The sequence below is a fragment of the Cucumis sativus genome, chromosome 5 (assembly GCF_000004075.3).
Source record: "Cucumis sativus cultivar 9930 chromosome 5, Cucumber_9930_V3, whole genome shotgun sequence".
In the NCBI taxonomy this organism is placed as follows: domain Eukaryota; kingdom Viridiplantae; phylum Streptophyta; class Magnoliopsida; order Cucurbitales; family Cucurbitaceae; genus Cucumis; species Cucumis sativus.
Genome location: NC_026659.2, coordinates 28,310,654 through 28,333,202, shown reverse-complemented (window position 1 = coordinate 28,333,202; position 22,549 = coordinate 28,310,654). Strand labels below are relative to the sequence as shown.

The 22,549-nt window shown below is 29.5% G+C and overlaps 2 protein-coding genes across 2 annotated transcripts; one reads left to right on the top strand and one right to left on the bottom strand.

The window, feature by feature from the left end:
* Positions 1-921: 921 nt before the first annotated feature.
* On the bottom strand, positions 922-1,664 carry LOC105435596 (cyclin-dependent protein kinase inhibitor SMR1). The gene has a single exon (XM_011657549.2). It carries the CDS (start codon positions 1,580-1,582, stop codon positions 1,178-1,180), a length of 405 nt encoding a protein of 134 aa, XP_011655851.1. The 5' UTR covers positions 1,583-1,664; the 3' UTR covers positions 922-1,177.
* A 10,663-nt stretch (positions 1,665-12,327) lies between these two features.
* On the top strand, positions 12,328-21,681 carry LOC101206932. Its single transcript, XM_011657962.2, has 15 exons — positions 12,328-13,035; positions 14,336-14,422; positions 14,576-14,676; positions 14,872-14,922; positions 15,604-15,775; positions 15,928-16,242; positions 16,859-17,062; positions 17,207-17,716; positions 17,805-18,011; positions 18,453-18,641; positions 18,987-19,156; positions 19,500-19,655; positions 19,799-19,880; positions 20,111-20,547; positions 20,684-21,681. The coding sequence occupies exons 1-14, from the start codon at positions 12,583-12,585 to the stop codon at positions 20,507-20,509; spliced, it is 3,096 nt and encodes a 1,031-aa protein (XP_011656264.2). The 5' UTR covers positions 12,328-12,582; the 3' UTR covers positions 20,510-20,547; positions 20,684-21,681.
* The last annotated feature ends 868 nt before the right edge of the window (positions 21,682-22,549 follow it).

Genomic DNA, 22,549 nt, shown 5'->3' with positions numbered 1-22,549 from the left:
AGTGAATTAATTAAAGATTTGATGTCATATATATACTTTAGCTAAAAAAATATTAGTTGAAAAAGTAAAGAAGTTAGTGTGTAATACTTAATAAGTATATATTTTATAAAATGCCTCGAGAAATGGTTCGTTTCTTCATTCTTAGTCCATCAGATTCAGTACATGCAGAAAAACACAGTGTACTCATCTTTCTCTCTCATCGTGAGTGAAAAATATTACAAAAAAGCATAACAAAACAATCGAAGTTTATGGATCCCGAAGTCGTGTCAATCACTCAACACGAAAAATGTCAAAACTAACCAAAAACATATCAATTTTAAGTTATTCCCCCACACATATATACACAGAGAAAATTATTGAAAATGAGAAACTCAGCAAAATCAAGTTTTCAAGTGTTGTGGGTTTATCAGGTATTCTTGAGAATAATGACTATATGTGTGTGTGTGTGGAGAATTATCAAATATAATCATAAAAATGCATGAATATAGCCATAATCTAGACTATAACTAAATATTATTCTATTGATAGAAGGTTGGATTTATCATCTCTAAATTATTTAATCTATCAAAATTAGGTAATAGTAAAAAAATAAATAATTTATTGTAAATTTTGGGATCTCGATCACTAAACAAATAAAAATAAAAATGATTAATTGCTGTTATTTTTAGAATTTATTTTATTTTAGATGTAATTTGTTAGTGTTTTTTTTTTATAAATAAATTGAAATAAATGGTCACGTTATAAATTAGGGTTATTGCTACTTAGGATGCTATTTTTTTGTAGAATAAATTACGTTTTTACTTATTCATAGTCTCTTCTGTCTTAATCTTAACCTTACAAAAGAAAACAAACAAACAAATAAAATACCTTCTTCATTTGTCTTTCACTGATCTTACCTCAAAACCAACAATTTCAACACAATTCCCTGAAATTCTCAACTGTTAATTCATTTCATTGAATTAACTTCCAAATTGGATCTGAAATTAAATTCAATTTACATAAATCCAACGTAAAAACGTGTAGTAATGATAATTCGTTTTACATAATTAGCTTGAGAGGAAAATTGTACATTAATTAATTCAAGGTGTAAGAAGAAGAAGTCAAAAAGAAAGAAAAGTAAGAAGAAGAAGGTTAACAATGGCGATTTAGTGAAAAAGTAATAATGCATCGAACAATTTCATTTACACTCGCAGAAGCTTCGTTTAGCAGATTTTCTTACTCTGTCTTCATGATCAAAACTCGAATTTAAATACGGTTCAATTTCATCTCTATGCACGATCTCCACAAATTCAAGCTCCATTAATCTCCTTCTACAACTCGGCGGTCTCTTCCGCTTCCGTGGCGCCGGCGGACATTGTTCCACCGCCGGAATCTTGTTCTCCGCCGACGTCGGTGTACGGCAACTCAATTCTTCCGCTCCCCCGTCCTCCTCGTCTACTCGATCTTTCTGAATTATCACCCCCCCGTGATCGCCGCCCGCCATTACTGACGTCGACGTCGTCGGCGGTGGAATTTGAAGCTTGATCGGCGGACGACGGACGATCTCCAACAATGTCCGTCGGAGATCGAGTTCTGTGGACATCTTGAATTAAATAGAAGAATGGAAGAAGAAGAAGAGAGAGGATGGATTTGGGTGGAAAATGAAGAATAATGTTTGTTTGGGGATGAGAGGAGTGGGTATTTATGTGGGCAGATAAAAACTAAAATAAAATAAAATTTGTATTTGTATTTGTATTTTATTTTTACTTTTGATTGCTTTTGTTTTGTTTTTTAGAGTAAAAAAAAATGGGAGTTGAAGAGAGTGGCGTGCATTAGAAGATAATTAAGAAGGAGAGAGGGGGTGTCTTTATTCCTCTTATTCCCACAAGCTAAGGGGGAAAAGAATCTGATGATGGGGATTGAGTGTGTGTGTGTGTGTGTTTATATGTATTTATTATTATTATCACTAATACTATTTACAAAAATTACTATTTTCATGTAAAATCTTCCATATCAACTACTTTGTTTATGAGGGGATAGAATCTTAGGTTCTTCTTATATTTGTAAATTTGGAATATATTCTTTTCATTTCAAATTTTGAAGATAGTAATCAAATTTTAAAAAACATTCAAATATATACAAAAAATAAATAAGTTGAATATTAGTACTACAGCAAAAATGGTGGAAATGTCTCGATTTTGTTATTGTTTTTTCGTATATTTGTGTGTCGAATAAACTATGAAAATGATTGTGAAGATCAAAATGTGAAAATTGGGTGAAAGAAATGAATAAAAAAACTTACGATATATTTTCAAATTAAATCATACAATAAATTAACTAGTAGTATTTACTAAATTAAAATATTAATCTCTAACATAACTAAATTATTCCAAGTTTAAGTTGTTTTTAGACTTTATTTATATATATATATATGAAGTATTTAATCAAAGTTAAACAAGAAAATTATTACAAATATAGAATAGGTTGAGAGATGCCAAATTAATCAATAAATTTTCTATTATTTGCTTTTGCTTTCATCACATTTTTTTTTTCTTTTGGTTCTATTTTTAGGTAAGGAATCAACGAATGATTAAGACTCTTCCAATTGTAAACATAATTTTATTTCACGAAACTTGCATACCTAATATTTTGAAATATTAAACAAAACTTACCCTTTTCCTTACTAATTATTTATGTAATAAAGCAAAGGTAGAACTTGAAAAATGGAGGATAGTCTTAGGGACATTGAAGTCTTTTCCCTTTATATATTGCAACAAATATCTCGAATAAATTACATTTATTTGTGACAACCATATATCATGTGAAATAAATTCATTTAATTTATACAAAGCATATGGTGACATTCATTAGATATATATTGCTATTTACATCACTTCTTGTTTTAATTATTAAAAAAACAAACTTATCTTTTCACCTAAAACTGCAATTTATCGTCATTATAACTTTCATGCTAAATAAGCTAAGCTAGTGTTCAATACAAATTTTGATTTGAATCTTATTTTCCTTCTTCGTCTTCAAATTTCAAAAGATTAGATTAGCTATTAACTTCCCATTAAATTTAATTATCTTAATTAGATGCATATTTCGCTAATAATTTTTCCTTTCTCCCCCAAAATTATTTAAATGTTTTGACTTTTGAAATAAGCATATAAATCCTTAAACTAATTTTAAAATAATATTGAAACAGTGTGTCATGTAAACTCATTTAACAAGTGGCAGTTTTTCTAATATGAATCTAATAAATTCATAACTTATGAAAGAGTTTAAGAGCCGTTTGCTTATATTATTTAATCACCCGCTGATTCACAATTTATAACATTTTACAATAAAACTAATTAAATATTCTATTTTTGATAATTTCTTAAAAAATTTAATGTGAAAAATTAAGATTGTTTAAGATAATTTAGATCTCACTCAAATACACTAAAATAAGTTTCATTTTATTTCTTGAATAATAAGTTGGCTAAATAATTTTAAAATAAAAACAAAATACTTGCACAATTTTGCTACTGTGTGTAAATACATAGTGAAGGTAATTTTATATTTAGGGTATTTATTTATGAGTTTGATTTGACACGAAGTGAAATGGAGAAAGAGTTAAAAGATGATGGGGGGGACAGGTGTCAAGTGTAGAAGAGAGGTAAAAGTACCCATTTCGACGGATGATGTAAAGATTGGGGCAATCGGGTGAATTAATAGCGTTGCCCGATCTGGGCTCTCTTACTTTTTGGACATGGACATGTGGACACTGCGTGCAGAGGAGTTCGTTAAGGCCAAAAACGCACACTTTTTCCCACACCCGCTCAACACTGCGTGCTATTCAACCTCTCTTCTTTTCTTTTTTTTTTTCTTCTTCTTCTTCTTTTTACTACATATACATGTTCGTATGTCTTTCTCTCGTGACATACTCATATGATTGCACATGCAAAAGAAGCAACCTTGCTGTTCATACCTACCATTATGTTGCTTAAACATGGCATGTATCTGACGTGGCACATCCCAAATTATGATCATTATTATTATTTATTCCTTCCTCCCTTTTCCTTTTATTAATCTTTTTGTTTGAATTTGTGTTTCTTCATTTGGTTGCATGATGTTCAGCTTGGATCCAGACAAACTTTTGTGTTACGTTTAAAGTAATTTTGTGAAATCTTTAATCATTTTCTTTATCGTTTGTTATTATATATAAAAGTATTTTTTAATTAATAAAATAAACTAATATATTTAAAGTTAAATTTTAGATTTTACACTTGATAATATTTTATCACTCTAACATATCAATTACTATTAATTGTTAATATTGTGTAAAAGTTGCCATTTTTGAAAATTTCTTATATATATAATCATGTTTTTTTTTTTACTTAACTTTTTTAAAGAGAACATCACTATTTGAGTAGACCATAATATGACTTTCACGTAGAGTTTTTTATTTATTTATTTTAATTTCATTAAATTTGTTCATAAACTTGTAGAATTTGTTGTTTTTAATTCTTAGTTGAATTCTAGTTTATTCGTTTATTAATTGTAACAAAAATAAATATACAAAATTATTTGGGAACTTAGTAGTTTCAATAAAATAAATTTGTGCTTTAAAGATAAATTTAACCAAAATAAAAATGAACGCTTGAATAATATTTTTAAAATCATAAATTTAAATGAATAGTTTCAATGTTTTTTTTTTCTTCTTTTGTAAAATTTATCGAATTTTATTACCTATAAATTGTTTATCGAATTTTATTACCTATAAATTGTATGAACCATATATTTTTTATACTATTTGGAGTGAGAACTTATTAAGTTATTTAAATTATAATTTGCATTATTAGTTAATATAGTGTTAAAATCTATTAAATTTAAATATTAGAGTCCAAGTTCATACCATCAAATTTAGTTTAATGCTAAAACAGAGGATGCAATTTAAAATTTAGTGAACTAATTAGACACAAAAGCCAAATAAAATTTAAAATATTATAATTAAATCGATATGCTACTAAATACACTCAAATACAACCATATGATTGATTTCTATTAATAGAACCAGCACAAAATATAAGTGTTAGGGTGTGTTTTTTTCTAACAAATAGATAATTAAACTATATATTCTTAAATAGAATATTGGTGTTAGAGTTTATCTCAACTTTAAAAGATAAATATTCTTTTTACGAATTTACATAAGTAGTATATATCTAAATACTAATTTCATTGCATTAATTTGGATCGCATAACCACGTGTTAAGGAGGAATCTCTAGTGATTTTACAAGGGACGTTTGACTTTACTAATTTAATGTTTATGATATAATTTGATAAAATAGGATAACTGAACAATTCAAAAGGTCCAAAATTCAAATATTAGTGTATCAAAACTAGCTTAGTGATGAAATTGTTCTCTAGTCCCCTAAATCAAAATTCAAGTCATACTTTGTTCTTTTCAAATTATAAAGTCTCAAGTCAACAAAATTGATGTATTCGTCACTATCAACCATTAGATCGATAGTTAATTACAGATATTTTACGAAGAAAAAAAACAAAAGAAAAATTGCATTAGACCGTAAAAATGTTTGGAAAAAGCATCTCATAACACATGTATTTTTTTTCATTTTGCAAATTTAGTAAGTATGACGGTAACTAGACGTTAATCGATTTTTAAATTTGTTATTTTTATAAATTTGAAAATATAAATTACATTAACTCTTTCACAAAAAAACTCTTCCTAATAACATTTACAAAAATATTGTAAATTTTCAAAATTTATGGTTTAATTTTAATATTAGGTTGTGTTTTATAAATAGTTTACATAATTTATAACAATTTCCAATTTAGAAAAATGGAATTAGTGAGTAAAAAAAAGGTGATAAAATAATAAAGGCGAGGGTCGGGGAGCCACGCGCGCGTGAAGTAGCGGCGGGGAGTAAGGAAGGTGAGTAGCTAAAATCCAAGACTAAAACGGTGCGTATAGAAGCATCGGATACCTTGGAAAAGTCGTGAAGAAGGGTATCGAGCTACCCGTACCTGATCTCTCCAAGGTGGAAAATTAGAGAATAAATAATTAGAAAAAAGGAGGGAGGAGGGGAGGGGGTGAAAAATGGATTAGGATTTTGGATGGGATTGGGTTTACCAAATACCAACTCATTGTCAAAAGTGAATCTTTCCACGTGAGGTGTCTGGTAGCGTACCAACTGCTTGGATTTCAGCATTAATCATCCCCTTATTATTATCCTTATTATTATTATTATTATCTTATATGATTTTATCCCCTACTTATTATTTTTTTTAATTTCTTATTTTACTTCTTTAATTATTATTACTATATTCGGTTATTTTTTCAAATTTCAAAAACTTGGACAAACATCGTGGACACTTATACCATCCTCCTATAATAATAATCTTTATCCTTGAGTTTTGTTTTCTTCAGGTTAAATTAAACTTTTAATTTTTTTAATTTTCAAAACAAATTCGTTGCGTTTTATGAGTGTAAATAAATATTAAGGATTTTTGCACGACAATTATCAAAATTTAACAAAATATTTATAACATATACCAAAATTTTATATTTTATTAATAATAAACATTCATAGTCACTTATATGTTTTTATTATCGTTACTAATAGATAAAAGATTATCAGTTTCTATCATTATTATAATTCAAAATTTTGCTATAATTTGTAGATATTTTTATTTATTTTACTATATTTGAAAATATCTATTTTTTTTATGTTTATTAAAATATTTTAATGGGGTGTTCGTTTGTTACCTACCTGAGCTTCGTGTAATGATGGAGATGGTAAATTAAACCTATACTTTTTCAAGTGGTTGAGTCGTTTTAACTAAATTTAAGCAACTTTATTATTATTTAATAATATAAAATTTTATATTTGCAAAACTAATTAGCAAGGAGACAATTAGCTTATTTATCTTATTAAGAGTGTAAAACAACTTGATTTTTTTAATGTGAGATTTTTAACATTCCAACAATTACAATGGTAGATGGATAAATTAATTAAGAACGCCAATGCGTTTTTACAAAGTATGATGATTAAGTTGTTATGATAGTTATATGGTTAAAATTGATATAAATTTAAAGATGCATAGAATAATTTGTTATATACTAGATTCTAAAATGATTAAGATACCACTATTTAGCTTATAAAATCTACTTTCATCTCTTTGTTTATATTTATTTTTTCGTATCATTTCTACCAAAAAAAGAAAAAGGGTAGGACGATTTTTTCAAACTAAAAGAATTTTTTCTACAAACTTGATTACCAATTTAATTATTTATTTTTAAAAATGATGAAATCCATGGATAAATTTAATAGAAACAACTACGTCTATTCCAAGTAAATTGACACAACATCTCTGTTGGTAATGAAATCAAAAGTGATCAAATAATGCACATTTAGAGTGAAATGTGAGTAATTTAAACTCATACCACTTGTGGAAATATGAACATAAAATATGGAGAAAGACATTGGGGGCCTCTAATTTGAGGAGCTTCCATAGATGAGATGAAGGTGATTTTGGGTGGGGACTTGGGGGATTTTTTTTTTCCCTTTTCAACTTCCCTTGTTGGCAATGATTTTATTTTGTTGAGTTAATGTGTCTTATTTTGTCTGTTCATAAAAAAACAAAAGTGGGGTAAGTTATATTTCATTTATTTATAATATGAACTCCCACACACACACATATATGTATGTATGTATATAAATTCTTAGAAGATATTATAGTTTATTTGGCTTACAACCTTTATATTCCCATCTCCTTAAAAGAAAACTTAATTTTTGTTTAACTTTTGTAAAAATGGTTTTCATACCACAATTTTCAATGAGGTTTTGATTGAAAATAATAAAAAGGAAATAAAAGTTTAATAGAAGATAATGATAATAATAAAAAGACCCTTCATCAATTGTCGTTTTACATTTCATTTTCCATTATCTTACCATTAAAATATCAAGTATTCTTTTAGGGAAATTATAATATATGGAAGTAAAAAGAAAATAAAAAGTTCAATTAAAAAAAGGTAAAATATGGATTTAAAAAAATATTAATTAATTATAAGAAAATGCCCCACATTTTATTAAGAAAAACAAAATATGCGTCTAAAATAAAAACTTATACACAATACGTTATCCTCGAGTCAAAGAAATACAACAAAAAAATATTTTTAAAAATAATAAAATAAATTAAAATATTTACAAATTATAGCAAAATTATGTATTATATTCATGATAGTTTTTTATCACTATACCATATCAATAACTATTGATAATAAACTTTAATATAAGTGGTAAATATGTCGTAAAATTTGCTATTTTTGAAAAATTATCTAAAATAAAATATATTTTATTTATAATTTTTTTAAAAATTAATAATAATTAAAAAGAATTATTTTGAAAGATATAACTATAAAAAATAATCAGAAAGTACGATAAAATTCGATATATTGATAGAGGCGGATAAACTTCTATTATTAATATAATTTAAAATTTTACGTAAATAATTTTTTTATTGTTTTAGAAAAATATTCTCTCCACCATTTTCTTTGTAAGTATTTTAAATGTGAAGCATGTCACCGTCAGTGTTAAATATAAATGTTTCCCGATTTTTTAAAAAATGTTTCACAACCGTAAATTAAATATAATAAAGAAAAAGTGTTATGAAAATGAATTATTAATAGTTATAGTTCAAAATAGTAATAATTTGGAAATACACTGTATTAAATATGACGGACCCATATGTTTGGTTACATGAAATATTTACAAGATTCTGTGTACATACAAATCTAGCTAAGGTCTTGTAACGAGTAAATACATGAACGTAATCTGAACCCAAAAAAAAAAAATTTAAAGGAGAAAATATATAATTCCATGTACTATCAATTATAAAATATATATAATGATGTATCAAATAATTTAATAAATTGAATCCAAATCTTACTTGTAATTTATCAAAGCATGTGTTACGTTCTCCTTGGTAATTACAACTCTAAGCAAAAAAAAAAAAAATCCATAATTAAAAGGGTTTTTTCAAGAATAATTACAATAATGGTTGATTCCGAAGGGAAATGTATATAACAAATCAATTATTGAAATTCAAAATTTTGATAGAAAATAAAACAATACTTTATACAATTTAATTAACGTTTGGTTTATATCTAAATGTCAAAATAATAGACTGTATTAAGTCATTATATTAAAAAAAATTGAATATATGACAACATTTTAAAAAATGTATAAATATAGCAAAATTTATCAAAGTCTATTACCGATAAAACTATACTATAAACATTTGTCTATTACTAATAATCCACCAGAGTCTATTAGCGATATAAGTCTATCACTTATATATTTTTCTATATTTATAGATTTTTTTAAAATTATTGCTATATACTTAATTATTATTCGTAAAATTGTCACAATTATAATTATTTTTAATTCAATTAGAGAATTGGTATATAGCATGTGCCAAAATTTAAAAAAGTGAATACAAATTAGGTTACATTGTAAGCATATATAAAACTAATAAATAAGCTTTTCGTATTTGTGTCGTATAATTGATTCAAGACATTTAATTAACACAAATCTAATCTTGCGGTTTACTTTATAATCCTATCTAAAACACACATTATTTATCTAACATCATAGGCCTGTTAGGATTTGTATTTTTATAAATTAACAACTTAATTAAAGAAAAAGGTAAAACAGGAAAATGGAATTTTAGAAAATTGGGAGGAGATTTGAAGGACCACCAAAAAAAATGAAGGAAATTAAAGAAAAAGGTTTGGAGTTGGAGGGTAAGATAAAACTAAAACGCGCATTAAGGAGGTTAATAATGGATTAGTAAGTCAAGTAATAAAACTATTGCCCGCGCAGCCACGCCGCACGCACAGCTCCCAAAACTCACTGAATAATGCTCCACACGTTTTCCTTTCACTTCACCCGCCTCAGGTCAACCCACGTTCGTTCGTGGTAACATCTTTCTAGTTTTAGTATTTTCTCTAAATATAGTAGTTTTTTGTTTTTATTTTTGGGAAAAAATTTACTTTGACATTTAGATTAGAAAAACAGAAGGAATATTTGTACTATTTATAATTAAATTTTTTTGGAATATTTTTTAAAATAAATTAAAATATTTACGGTCTATACCAAAATTTTTAATTTTATCACTAATAATCTTCTATCACTCCAACTTATCAATGAATATAGACAAGTTAGTGATCTCAAACTGTAATTATAGTACTATCAGACGATAATTATAGAGTTATCGACTTTTAAATTTTTTATTTTTACAATTTAAAATATATGACATGAATTCTATTATTATTATTATTATTATTTTTGCTATTTTTGCGATAACTATTTTATATATATAAAAAGATTGATATTAATGATTTGTTTTTGTTTTTGAATATTTATTATGGAACGGTTGTAAATTTACACATGAATTGATGTTATATTTCATGTGTGGTTCCAACCTCCAAGCTGTCCCTCAAAAGAACGTCCCTTTCGGTATTTATACACAACTAACCTAATTATTTGATTCCTTTTTGCTACAAAGAAAAAGATAAATAAATACTGATTTTTTTTAATATTTAAATTCGTCTGGTAACGTAACTAGAGGACAAAACAAAAAAAGAAAGAAAAAATTGTGAAGGCTCGATTTGATAATCTAATGTGATTCATTCTAGAATTAAGTTTTCCACGAAAATTATGAAAAATAAAATGTTTGTACAATGTAATAAATTTTTGGTTTAAGTGGTTTTGAAAGGTAGATAGTTTGTCAATTTTTTAAAATTTTTTGAAAAAACCTTTTTTTAGTTATTTAATTAATTGAGTTTTTTTGTTATATTTTTTAACAGTTTTGTTTTTTAATGTGTAAACTGACATATATTAAAAAAAATGAAAGAAGAGATTGTTTTTGTTTTAACTATAAAAATTCAAATTGTTATTTAAAATAGAATATAGTTTTAAAAAACCATCTACTCATGAGTTTATCAACCGTAAAAGTCTATCACAATCGACTTTGTTGTATTTGTAATATTTTTAAAATATTGTTATACCACCACTCATCCTTGAAATTGTCTCCAATCTAATTACCTTATGATTGATCACTCCCAGAATCGAATCAAATTATATCTAATAATATTTACGACAATAATAAAATAATAATAAAAAATAAAATGTAGACGCTGTCGCAATCAATGCCTTTGTTCGTGGGTTTGGGCTTGCTTTCAAGTCCATCAAAAGTCACGTAATTCTTTTATAAGCCCACGAGGTTCGCATTATATTATTTTTTAATATAATAATAATATATAACATTAATTAAAAACACGGCTGTGATAAAATCGGTTAAAATCTATTAACGATAGAAGACTTTTATAGATTGTATATCAAATATTGATAGACCATAAAAATATACTAACTTTAATAAATTTTGTTATAATTGTCGGTTTTTTAAAATGTTAGTATATGCTTTATTTCTAAAATTGTTACTGACGTAACTATTTTTTATTAAAAAATATTAGTTTTTGGTATAATTACAAGTATACATGTTTTTAGGGTTGGTTGATAATAATTAATTAATTACAACCTAACAAAATCCCTATTTCTGTTTTCAATTTCTATCGTATAAGAGTTTGGTTAGAATCAATTAGTTTATAGTTTCGTGAGTGGTTCAGTTAAGGATAACTCAAATACTTTGAACAAAAGGATAGTTATTGAAAAAAAAAGTTCAAATATAGATGATTGTCATTCGCACGAGAAAACATATTTGATGTGGTTGAGGTGAGTATTAAACCATCTTTCGAAATTAACGCAAAAAATCTAAATTCTCATTAAAAGAAATATAAATTATAGCAAAGAAATTACGTGATAGTAGATATATTTTCTTAAAAAATAAAAAATTACGAAAATGAAATGTTACTTATTATTACATGTGGTAGACTCGGCTACTTTTGTTTCGGAGTTGGGAGGGTACTTTTGTAATTTTTGAGGAGTAGAGTGCAAGAAATTAGTCAAGAAAAGTGAGGTGAGAATTGCAAAGGGATGAGAGTGACAAAGAATATATTATTGAATCACAAATTTTTATGGTTTGATGTATTGAAGAAAGGGATGTTTCAAGTAATTAAAATCAAATTTCTAACCTCCAAGAAATGAAATGCATAAGGACTAAAACATGATGAATATTTATTTTATTATATTAAAATTATTGGACATTTAAGTAGAAATTGTTATATTTTTTTACTATTATTTAAGTTTGGAAGTCTAATTTTGATGTTGCATTTGATTTTTCATAATGGGAATGATTTGAGTGTAAATAGTTACACCACTCTACTTTGGGTTGATTTTTGTATTTTAAATCCTTGGAGTCTGAACAAGAACTTTCGCGGTTATGAGACGGGTATAAAAGCGAAACGGAACTCAACAAACTAGAGTAAACAGAAAAACGAATCAGTTTCACTTCTTCACTTTGGCGCTACTCTCTCTCTTTCTTTTCCCTCTAACAACCAAACTTCAACTTCGGACTCTCGCCTTCGCTGTTTCCCGCCATTTTCATCCACAAGAAGATTTCGTACAATCTCCATAATGATGCAGGAATCACTTCCACCGCCGGTTGGTGGCGCCGCTGGTGGTATCGGTTTCTTATCGTACAGAGAACGATCTCTTTCGAAGCGGAATCTCAAGCAGCATCAGGAACAAGGCAATGTGTACTTTGAACGTCCTGTTACGCGTTCTCGATCAAACCTCTGCCGGTCTGTTAGTCGCCGCTGGTTCGCGTTCAGTAGGAGATCCTTCTTCATTTTCACTGCCATTGCTTTGCTCTTGCTATTCGTTCTTACGTTTTACCTGGAGAGTTTGATGACTTCGGTGTTCTTGAAAAGGAGTGAGAAAGCTTGGTCACGCGATGCAGAGTTGAAGGTTGGAGTGACGCTTATGTTCGCTCCGCGGAGGATTCCTCGGAAGTTTATTGAAAGTAATGAGGTTGATCAGATGCACTCAGAGAATCGTTTTGGTTTTCGGAACCCAAGGCTTGCTCTGGTGAGTGATCGAGTTTCGATTCTTTCTTACATTCTCTAGTTATGTTTTAATAATTCATTTCAATGCCTTCTGCTACTGAGGACAAATTCAAACTACTCTCACTGTTTGGTGTGGAATAGTAGACTGCGTTGATTAGTTCTTTTTGCTTTCCGAACGAAATTATTTACACGAATTTTAAATTAGAGTGATATTCATATCCTAGTGCAATACTTTTCCCTTTGGAGTGCAGCAACGAGAATTTGGATGTTCATTTGATTAATGTACACTGTCTTAAGACTTATAAGTAACAGTAGATTTAGCTCTATGGCATTACTGATGGTCTTGATCTTTTAAGTGTCTGAGCCGAAAGTTAGGAGGTGATTAGTGTATCACTGAAGTGCAGTTCTTATGTTACATTATATCTTGGAATTAGGATAACCGACGCTTCAAATTTGCAATCTCAAGTCAGATAGAGTACTATTGTTGTTGATTTCTTCTGTAAAACGTGACAAACTTGTTGTAAAACTCTTAGATCCTAAGCCTTTTGAGTGCAACCGCTTGCATAAAACATACGAGCATGCATTGAGTATTAACTGATATAATTATTGTAAACATCTTTTTTGGTAGTAAAGCTGCATTAAAATGAAATCCTGGTTTTAGAATGTATAATCACGACAAAACCTTTTAGTTTTAGGCATGCAAGAACTGAAGGGGAAAACCTTTGAATGGCAGATAAAATACAGTTAATGGAAATGAACAATGGATTCCTATGGGATCTTGTTCCACTGTAGCGACTGTGATCACTTTCCAATAGTATCAGCACTTTGAAATCAGCATGTTTTGGCGTCTATAAGTTTTCTACGCTGACGAGATATCAGTGTATTACTATTGAATAACTTGTCATTTCCGAGGCCTTGCTGATGATTAATTGCTTCCCCTAGGGGGATCATTATTTAGTTTTCAGAATCAATAAGATTCTGTCATAGTTAAAAAGTATTCTTGGCTTGTAAAGCTTATTAGCCACTATCAATTTAGCTGTCATTCTGAGTTTTTAAGGTCGAACTCCATTCTTTTTGGATGCAGAGTCCTGGTTATATTGGATATATTTGGAGTATTAATACTTTACAACACGTATTACGTATTTATGGGTGTGTCAGTGTGCATATAACAGTATGTATTAGCAAATGTTGCATCATCATATGTTGACAAGATCATGCACGGATAATTCAATACACTGTAAATGTGTAATGCTAACAAATTAAGCTTGTATAAATAAACAAACTATTTCTAATTTCTTTCTTCTTCTTTTTCTTCTTATCAGGTATTGAGAAACATGGAGAAAGATTCACAATCCTTGTTTTTGTTTACTGTAATGAAGAACATGAAGGAACTTGGATATGCGTTTGAGGTGAGAACCTGAAATAGCATAGTATAAGAAGTCACACAATGCATGGTTTTCTAGGCATACTCTGCGAGACATGTCGTTGAAACCTGACATAATTGAAGGATATAACTATCATCCACTTTTCAAATGATTATAACTCTAATGGAAAAGTCTCAGATTTTTGCAGTTGGCAATGGAGAAGCACGTCAAATGTGGCAGGAACTTGGTCGACTTGTTCTTTTAAGCCCAAAGCAGTTTGGCCAAATTGATTGGTTACTGTGAGTGCATACATTTCTATACACACATACAAATCTGCTGTGCATACGTACATAAACATAAACTTACACGCATGTGTTGTGCATACGTACATAAACATAGACTTATACCTTTTTTTTTCCTATTTGTACCAGCACACGATGATGTCTGTTGTTAGTATTCAGAACTGCATGAATGGTTAACTTTTATCCTTGCAGTTTTGAAGGCATCATTGTTGATTCTATTGAAGGGAAGGAGGCTATTACAAGGTTGGTTTACTTTGATACTTTTTTTGAGTGGAGGTCTATACTATAAGTGATGGAGTTTTTTGTTTCCCAAAAAACGAAAAAAAGCGATGGAGTTTGTAAGTCGTGTGTTTTTTCTGCTTATCTTCAGTAAGAATTCTTAAATAATGTGGAATTATTGTATTGACTCTATTTTGTACGTTTTGTTTTTAACTAAGTAAAACATCAATAATTAAAAGATAATTACAAAATAGGAGATTAAGGAATCCTCCAATTTAACTAAGTAAAACATTAATAATGAAATGCACGTAAAAGAAATGCCAAAAGCTTTAACCTGATGTTATGAACGTGTTATGGTTAATGTTTACAAACACAGGGTTATATTGTTAATATTTTTTTAATTACAGTGTATAGATGTTCTTTTTCTTTGAGTAGTACTTATATTTTAAATCGAGAAACTGATGCCATGAGAATTTCGTTTTTCTGAAAGATGTTGAAATTAGACTACTGTGATAGTAATAATAACAAACTTATTTGGAGAAACTTGATTCAGAATTATGAATATCTGAATGCTTATGCATTTCCGTGCTTGTTTGGAGGGACCTTTTCTTGACATGGTATAAATAATTCCGTACCGTCGATGTGAAGTGGACTTATTTTTCCCTTGACATGGTATAAATAACTCATGGCTTTCCACGTATGCAGCATTATGGTGGAACCTTTTTGTTCAGTACCACTTATATGGATCATTCAGGATGATATGCTATCCAAGCGTCTTAACATGTACAAGGACAGAGGCTGGGAGAATCTTGTTTCTCATTGGAGAAGTACTTTTAGCAGAGCTAGTGTTGTCGTGTTTCCCAATTTTGCTCTTCCAGTAAGCTTATGAACTTACCTGTTTATATAATGTGGCTTTTAGACGCATGGTTACCCTCACAATTCACGTTTCTTTTTCCCTCGAATTTAGAAGAAAAAGACACTGATTTTGTCTCTCAGCAACTGCTAATCTCTTATTCCATTTTCCATCAGATGTTATATAGTGCGCTTGATACTGGAAACTTCCATGTGATCCAAGGATCGCCTGTGGATGTTTGGTCTGCTGAAATTTATAAGAAGACTCACTTCAAGCACGAGTTAGGAAACAAACTTGGATTTGATGTAGAAGATATCGTAGTTCTTGTGGTTGGAAGTTCTTTCTATAATGAGCTATCACCGGAGTATGCTGTGGCTTTGAATCGCATGGGACCTGTACTAACTAAATTGCCGAGGAAAAATCCTGAAGTGTCATTTAAATTCGTTTTCTTGTGTGGTAATTCCACCAACAGATGCAATGATGCTCTGCAGGTAGTCTTTAGCTTTCTTTACGTGCCAATTTTTTTGTGACTTCTATTTTCATTCTTTCAAATGATATGACACGTAATTATTGGATATGTCAAATTGAGAGTATGTTGATTGAAGTAAATTACGTTTGATTTTCTAATAGTATAACTAGAAAACGAAGTTTTATTTTCTTCTGCTCTAACACCTGCCGGGAAATTCAAATTTTATGTTTTAGTTGTTCAGTTTCTGTTTAAACAGGGGACATTCTAGTAATTTTCTTAAAGGAAAATTTATTTGGTGAATGTAAATTGAAGAGGCAAAATTAGATTACCATAAGAAATAATGGACTGATAGTTCCGGATAGCATATAGGATAATCCTTCCCTTGGCCTTGTTTAGTTTACTTGTATCATGTAAAGTTTCTAATACTGATAGCAACTTGACAACGCATCTATTTTCTGAGAAACAAAATATATGTTGTTTTTTTATCACAAGGAGAAGTCAGATATCCAATTTTTTTCATAGTGACTGAATCACCTTTTATGTTTTTACTTGTGCATATTTCTTGAGAACTCTTGTAATAGTATATTATAAATGCAAGTATTTCCTCGGTATAATGATTGATCATTTAACTCGTGTAGGAAACTGCTTCACGTTTAGGACTTCCTAGCGGTTATTTAAGCCACTACGGCTTTGATCAAGACGTAAATGGTATTTTGTACTTCGCCGACATTGTTCTTTATGAATCTGCACAAAATGTACAAGATTTTCCTTCCTTGCTCATTCGGGCCATGACCTTTGAAGTCCCGATAGTGGCACCTGATTTGCCCATTATTAACCAATATGTAGGGTTACTGTTCATTCAAGTTCTCCTATAGTCATTTAAATATAGAACAGTATTCTAGTTTTCCTTTGTTTCCATTTTACTTCTCTCCCAAGTTCCTCCAATAGAAAGGAAGAATGTAATAATAGTGTCTTGAAACGTGCAGGTTATTGACGGGTTCCATGGGTTACTTTTTCCTAAATTCAGTTCTGATGCTCTAATAAGTGCTCTCACTGATCTTACTTCAACTTCTGATGGAAGGCTCACTATGATTGCTAACAGTATTGCTTCATCTGGAAGATTACTTGCTAAAAATATTCTTGCGTCAGAGTGCGTTACTGGATATGCAAATCTCTTGAAGGAAGTCCTCAATTTCCCATCAGACGTTGTACTGCCGAGTTCCATTACTCGGCTTCCAAAAGCAGTGTGGGAATGGGATCTCTTTTGGAACGAATTAATACAAGTACCGCCCAATGAGCAACGCAGTGAGAAAATTAAAAGAAAATCTAGCGTAGTTATTAAACTCGAAGAGGAGTTCAGTGACCTTGTTAGTCCCTTAAATATCTCCAGTCCTGGAAAGGAGATTTCGGCGCATGATATCCCAACTCAACAAGATTGGGATATTATTGAGGAAATAGAACTTATTGAAGAATATGATAGAGTGGAAATGGAGGAGGTGTGTTGATATTTTTTCTTTTTGACTTGTCTGCAATCTTTATGTCACTCACTTTCCTGAGAGAGTCCATTTATGATTTCTTATGTAGCTTCAAGAAAGAACAGAAAGTATATTAGGTTCATGGGAGCAAGTATATCGTATAGCACGAAAGTCTGATAGGATCAAGCTTGAAAAGGAGAAGGACGAGGAGGAACTTGAAAGGGCAGGACAGATAGTATGCATTTATGAGATATACAACGGACCTGGAGCGTGGCCATTTTTGCATCATGCTGCTCTGTTTCGTGGACTTAGTCTTGTGAGCTTCGATCCAAAACTATCTGCTAAAATGTTTCTGATTGTTTTAATTTGTGTATCTTTCCTTAGCTTCTATCTTTTGCGCCATTCATTCGACAATGAATGATAGATTTTAGTCCATCAATCATGCTTTCTTGTTAGGTCCTCAGTCTTGAATCTTAAACATATATAACAGAGATTATAATTTAGATTTTGTCAATAAACTAAGAAAAAGCAAAAGGAACAACAAGACAGCATCGCTATATATCCAGTCATTCCTTGACTGTAAACTTCAATTATGATTTTAATTGCCTTAAATTTGTTCCATTCTTAAAAACTTTTTATGAACCATCTGGATATCCTAGGAACATGACTTGTTATCCTTAAATATGAATGTATTCCTTGCTTTCAGGATGCTAATTTTTTATTCTTCATTGTTTGTAATTTACACTGTGATCTCCAGTCTCCGAAAGCACTGAGGTTGAAATCAGATGATGTCAGTGCTCCCCAGCGGCTTCCTCTTTTGAAAAGCAGATTCTATCAGGACATTCTTTGTGAAATTGGAGGAATGTTTGCTATAGCAAATAATATTGATACAATTCACAGAACACCTTGGATTGGTTTCCAATCTTGGCAAGCTGATGGTAGGAAGGTAAATCCGTTATTTCTAACATTGTTTTAAGCTCAGTTGCATTACTTGATGATGAATCTCCATAACATTTTTGGAGGTTGAGGCTTTAGATAAGGAGTACTTCTATCCCATTTTCATAACAGCGATCCATATATATATAATACATCTATATTTTTTTTTATATATCATCCTCCGTAAGAAATCTTAGGATTCGTTAAACCACTGGCCTTCAGTTGTAAACTTGTAATAAACGGATTTTAAGCTTCTATGCCAATACATGTATGCTGCTTAGGAGTCTATTTTTCATTTATTTACTTATGTTCTTCCAATTCATAACCAGCCTTGTCTGTTAAAAAAAAAAAACAGGTCTCGTTATCTAAAAAGGCTGGACAGGTTTTGGAAGAAGCAATTCAGGAGAATACTGGAGGAGAAGTTATTTACTTCTGGGCGTACTTGGACGTGGGTTTTGAAGTCATAGACAGCGATGATAGTCCCTTTTGGCAAATATGTGACATCTTCAATCGGGGGCATTGCCGGTATATCAGTTATTCAACATATTCTAGTGTTAATGCATAGCTTCCATGATCTTAGGTCAAATCTTCCATGTTAAAGAAACTGACGTACTTCTCATTGTTAATTTTAACAATGATCGTCATAAAGCTTCAAATCCTCTACAAACTTCTAAAAAACTCTCCTATCCCAATTAAACAAAACTTGACTTGATGCTATATGTATTTATATGATTTTGGAAATATAGAAAATTGAATCGATGCCATGTATAAATAGTGGGTTTAATTGATATCAACTCCGAATTATGCCATTAACGGATGCAATTTTGAAGATATTCTCACTTAAAATTACATCTATCCATTCATTCAGTTCTACATTTAAAGATGCCTTTAGGCATATGTATGGACTACCACGAGCACATTTGGAAGCTCTTCCTCCAATGCCTGATGATGGTGATCTCTGGTCTTCTCTGCATAGCTGGGTGATGCCAACCCCTACATTTTTGGAGTTTATCATGTTTTCCAGGTAAGAGCTCACACATTATATATCAGAAGTAGAACTCATTTATCTCTTATCACAAAAAGAAAAAGAAAACATGTATCTCTCAACGTAGCCTCCATCTTTGTTTGGCTTTAATAATGACCGAAATTTTCGTATTTGAGCTGCAGGATGTTCGTTGATTCCATAGATGCTGTGAACGGGAACCTTAGCGATGACTATAAATGTTTGCTGGCTTCTTCAGGGCTAGAGGTAAATATTCTTCCTATTTCTCTCCAGGAGACTACTTCTGTGGTGCGATTTGAAGTTTGACTTTACATACAAAATTGAAGACCAAATAGATGTTTCTTCTAAAACCATTTTAACCATTTATTTTTCTTTTAATCTACTCGTAGAATTTTTCACAACACTTTCTTAAGACTTGAATGAACTTTTTGTAAATATGTTATTCTCAGCGTACGTGCTTTTGTTTTAATCTGCAGAGAAGGCAGTGTTACTGCCGGATGTTGGAAATGCTGATAAATGTATGGGCGTACCATAGTGGGCGTAGAATGGTTTACTTAAATCCACGTTCGGGTTCACTAGAAGAGCAGCATCCACTTGAAGAACGTCAGGACTTCATGTGGTCTAAATTCTTCAACATCACATTGTTGAAAACCATGGATGCAGATTTGGCTGAAGCTGCCAACGATGGAGATCACTCGACACAGAATACGTGGTTGTGGCCATTGACAGGAGAGATGTTTCGGGAAGGGATTAATGAAATGGAAGAGGAAGAAAAAAGGCATAGACAGAAAATGGAAAAGAGGAGAATCTCCAGAGAGAAGAAACCAGGCAACCACCTTAATCATGAACACAAGCAAAAGCCACTTGGAGAATGAGACACAGTCAACTAAATAAATCTCTTGCACTAAAAACGGTCAGTCTATGTTCTTAAGATCTTCATCTCTTTTCTTTTCATTTCATTTCATTCTTCTTTTTTTCATTATTTAAAATTGGGATTTTTTTTTTATTGACGCGATATTTGGCTCCTTCTTTGTAACGGTTTGCTGCAGATTGTAGATAGGAATCTGTTGTGAATATATGAGTGTAGAAGAATCGTCAACTCAAGTACGTCACTTTCTTTCAACCTCTTTTCCATAATAATTAGCAATATTACATGTGTTCTTTGGACGATGTATATAATATGTGTAATCAAACTTTTTTTTTTTTCTGCGTCCAATTTAGAACTCAAACTTTTAGATTTTCTCGAATTCATGAGAGGATATAATTGAATTTGGCTTTTGTTGCATATCCCTAAAAAAACCAAACTAGCTTTTATTTCTTATATATACATAATACATTGAGTGAATTAGGACCGTTTAGGTAATTCACTTATGATTAATTTGTAACTGATTCGACTTCTTTGTTTTTTAAACAAAACATTTATTTCTAAAATTAGGAAAGAAACTTGAAAACGAAAAAGAAAAGCTTTCGAAAAAATACATTATATTTTTAAAAACAAAAAATAAAATCAGTTACCATACATATATTTTGTTTTAAAAACAACATTCTAAAAACAGAGAGAAAAGTTGGAATATTTTCTATTCCTTCTTAGGATTTTATGAACAAAAATGAACAAAAACCTTAAGCGAGAGCATGTTTAGAAAAACTTAAAGAAATATTGTGTAAGATAAAGTATGTATAATCCAAACATTTTTTATTTAACAAAAAAAAAGAACAATTTTTAGGTATGAAGTGTGTCATTTGCTCTTTTTTTAGTATGATATTATTTTAACCATTCAAAATTATGATTGCCATTGTAAAACCCCCCAACCCCCCAATGTTAGTTAGTTAACACCATCAGATTTATTCACTTGTTTGATATCAACCTTTAAAATCTTTAGTTTTGGAAAATTAGGGTTATAAACCTTTATAGTAAAATTGGGTTAGAGAGGAAATGTTAGGAAGTGAAGTACAAAGTTAGAGTAAATATATATCGAAGGCACGATGGTATAATTGAATGTAATTTACAACAATCTAACATAAATGAATAAACGCGTTGTTTTGTTTCGATTCTTTGTTTATCATTAGCTTATTATAACCATTTAACAAAAGTTATTGCAATTTTAAGATCGGCTCATTTCAAATTATATGTATATTTGGAATGATTTTAAATACTTTTGTTTTTTATACTAAAAAGAACACTTCTTTTTGCCCTTAAAAAAGTCATCTTCAAATGTCTACAAATATCAATTTTAAGGGCACGTTTGATTTATTCTATATCACTGTTTTTTTTTTAAATTAATTTTTAAAAACTAATAGTTTGGTAACTAATTCACTTTTTTATTCTTTTAAACAAAAAACATAATGCATTATGTTTTTTATAAACAGAAAACAAAAATTAATTCCCAAACATATCTGCTCTTTATTTTTAATAAACAAAAATTTTAAAACGTAATTTAAAAAAATTGTAATGGTTACCGATCAACGTTAAAAAAATTAGTAAATTTAGATTTTATTTGGTAACCAATTTTTTATTTATTTTTTAAATAAATATATAATTTCTAAGAAAACAGATGTATATTCATGTTTTTGTTTTTTTAAATGAGATATTCTGTTTTTAGAATTATGAAGAAAAATTGAAAATAAAATAAAAATAAACTTTCAGAGAACGTTTTCTTTTGAAAAACAAAAAACAAAATTAGTTACCAAATACGTATAAAAATTTATAAACAGAAGAAACAAAAACAAAAAATTGAAATATCAAATAAATATCATCCAATTGAATTCTTGTACTTGAAATTTGAAAATTATTTATCACACTTTTTTTTAAGTAGACATTTGCATTCTTAGTCCAATTCTAAAACCAAGAATAGTTATTTCAAATGATCAAACAAATATGACAGGTTTATCAACTTGTTAGAACTTATTTTCTTGAG

Bases quoted from the DNA above. Each gene is read 5' to 3' on its own strand.
- LOC105435596 (XM_011657549.2), bottom strand. From the start codon at position 1,582: ATGTCCACAGAACTCGATCTCCGACGGACATTGTTGGAGATCGTCCGT.
- LOC101206932 (XM_011657962.2), top strand. From the start codon at position 12,583: ATGATGCAGGAATCACTTCCACCGCCGGTTGGTGGCGCCGCTGGTGGT. The intron at 17,063-17,206 runs GTAGGGTTACTG...TGAAACGTGCAG, and splicing joins TGCCCATTATTAACCAATAT to GTTATTGACGGGTTCCATGG. The intron at 18,642-18,986 runs GTAAATCCGTTA...AAAAAAAAACAG, and splicing joins GGCAAGCTGATGGTAGGAAG to GTCTCGTTATCTAAAAAGGC.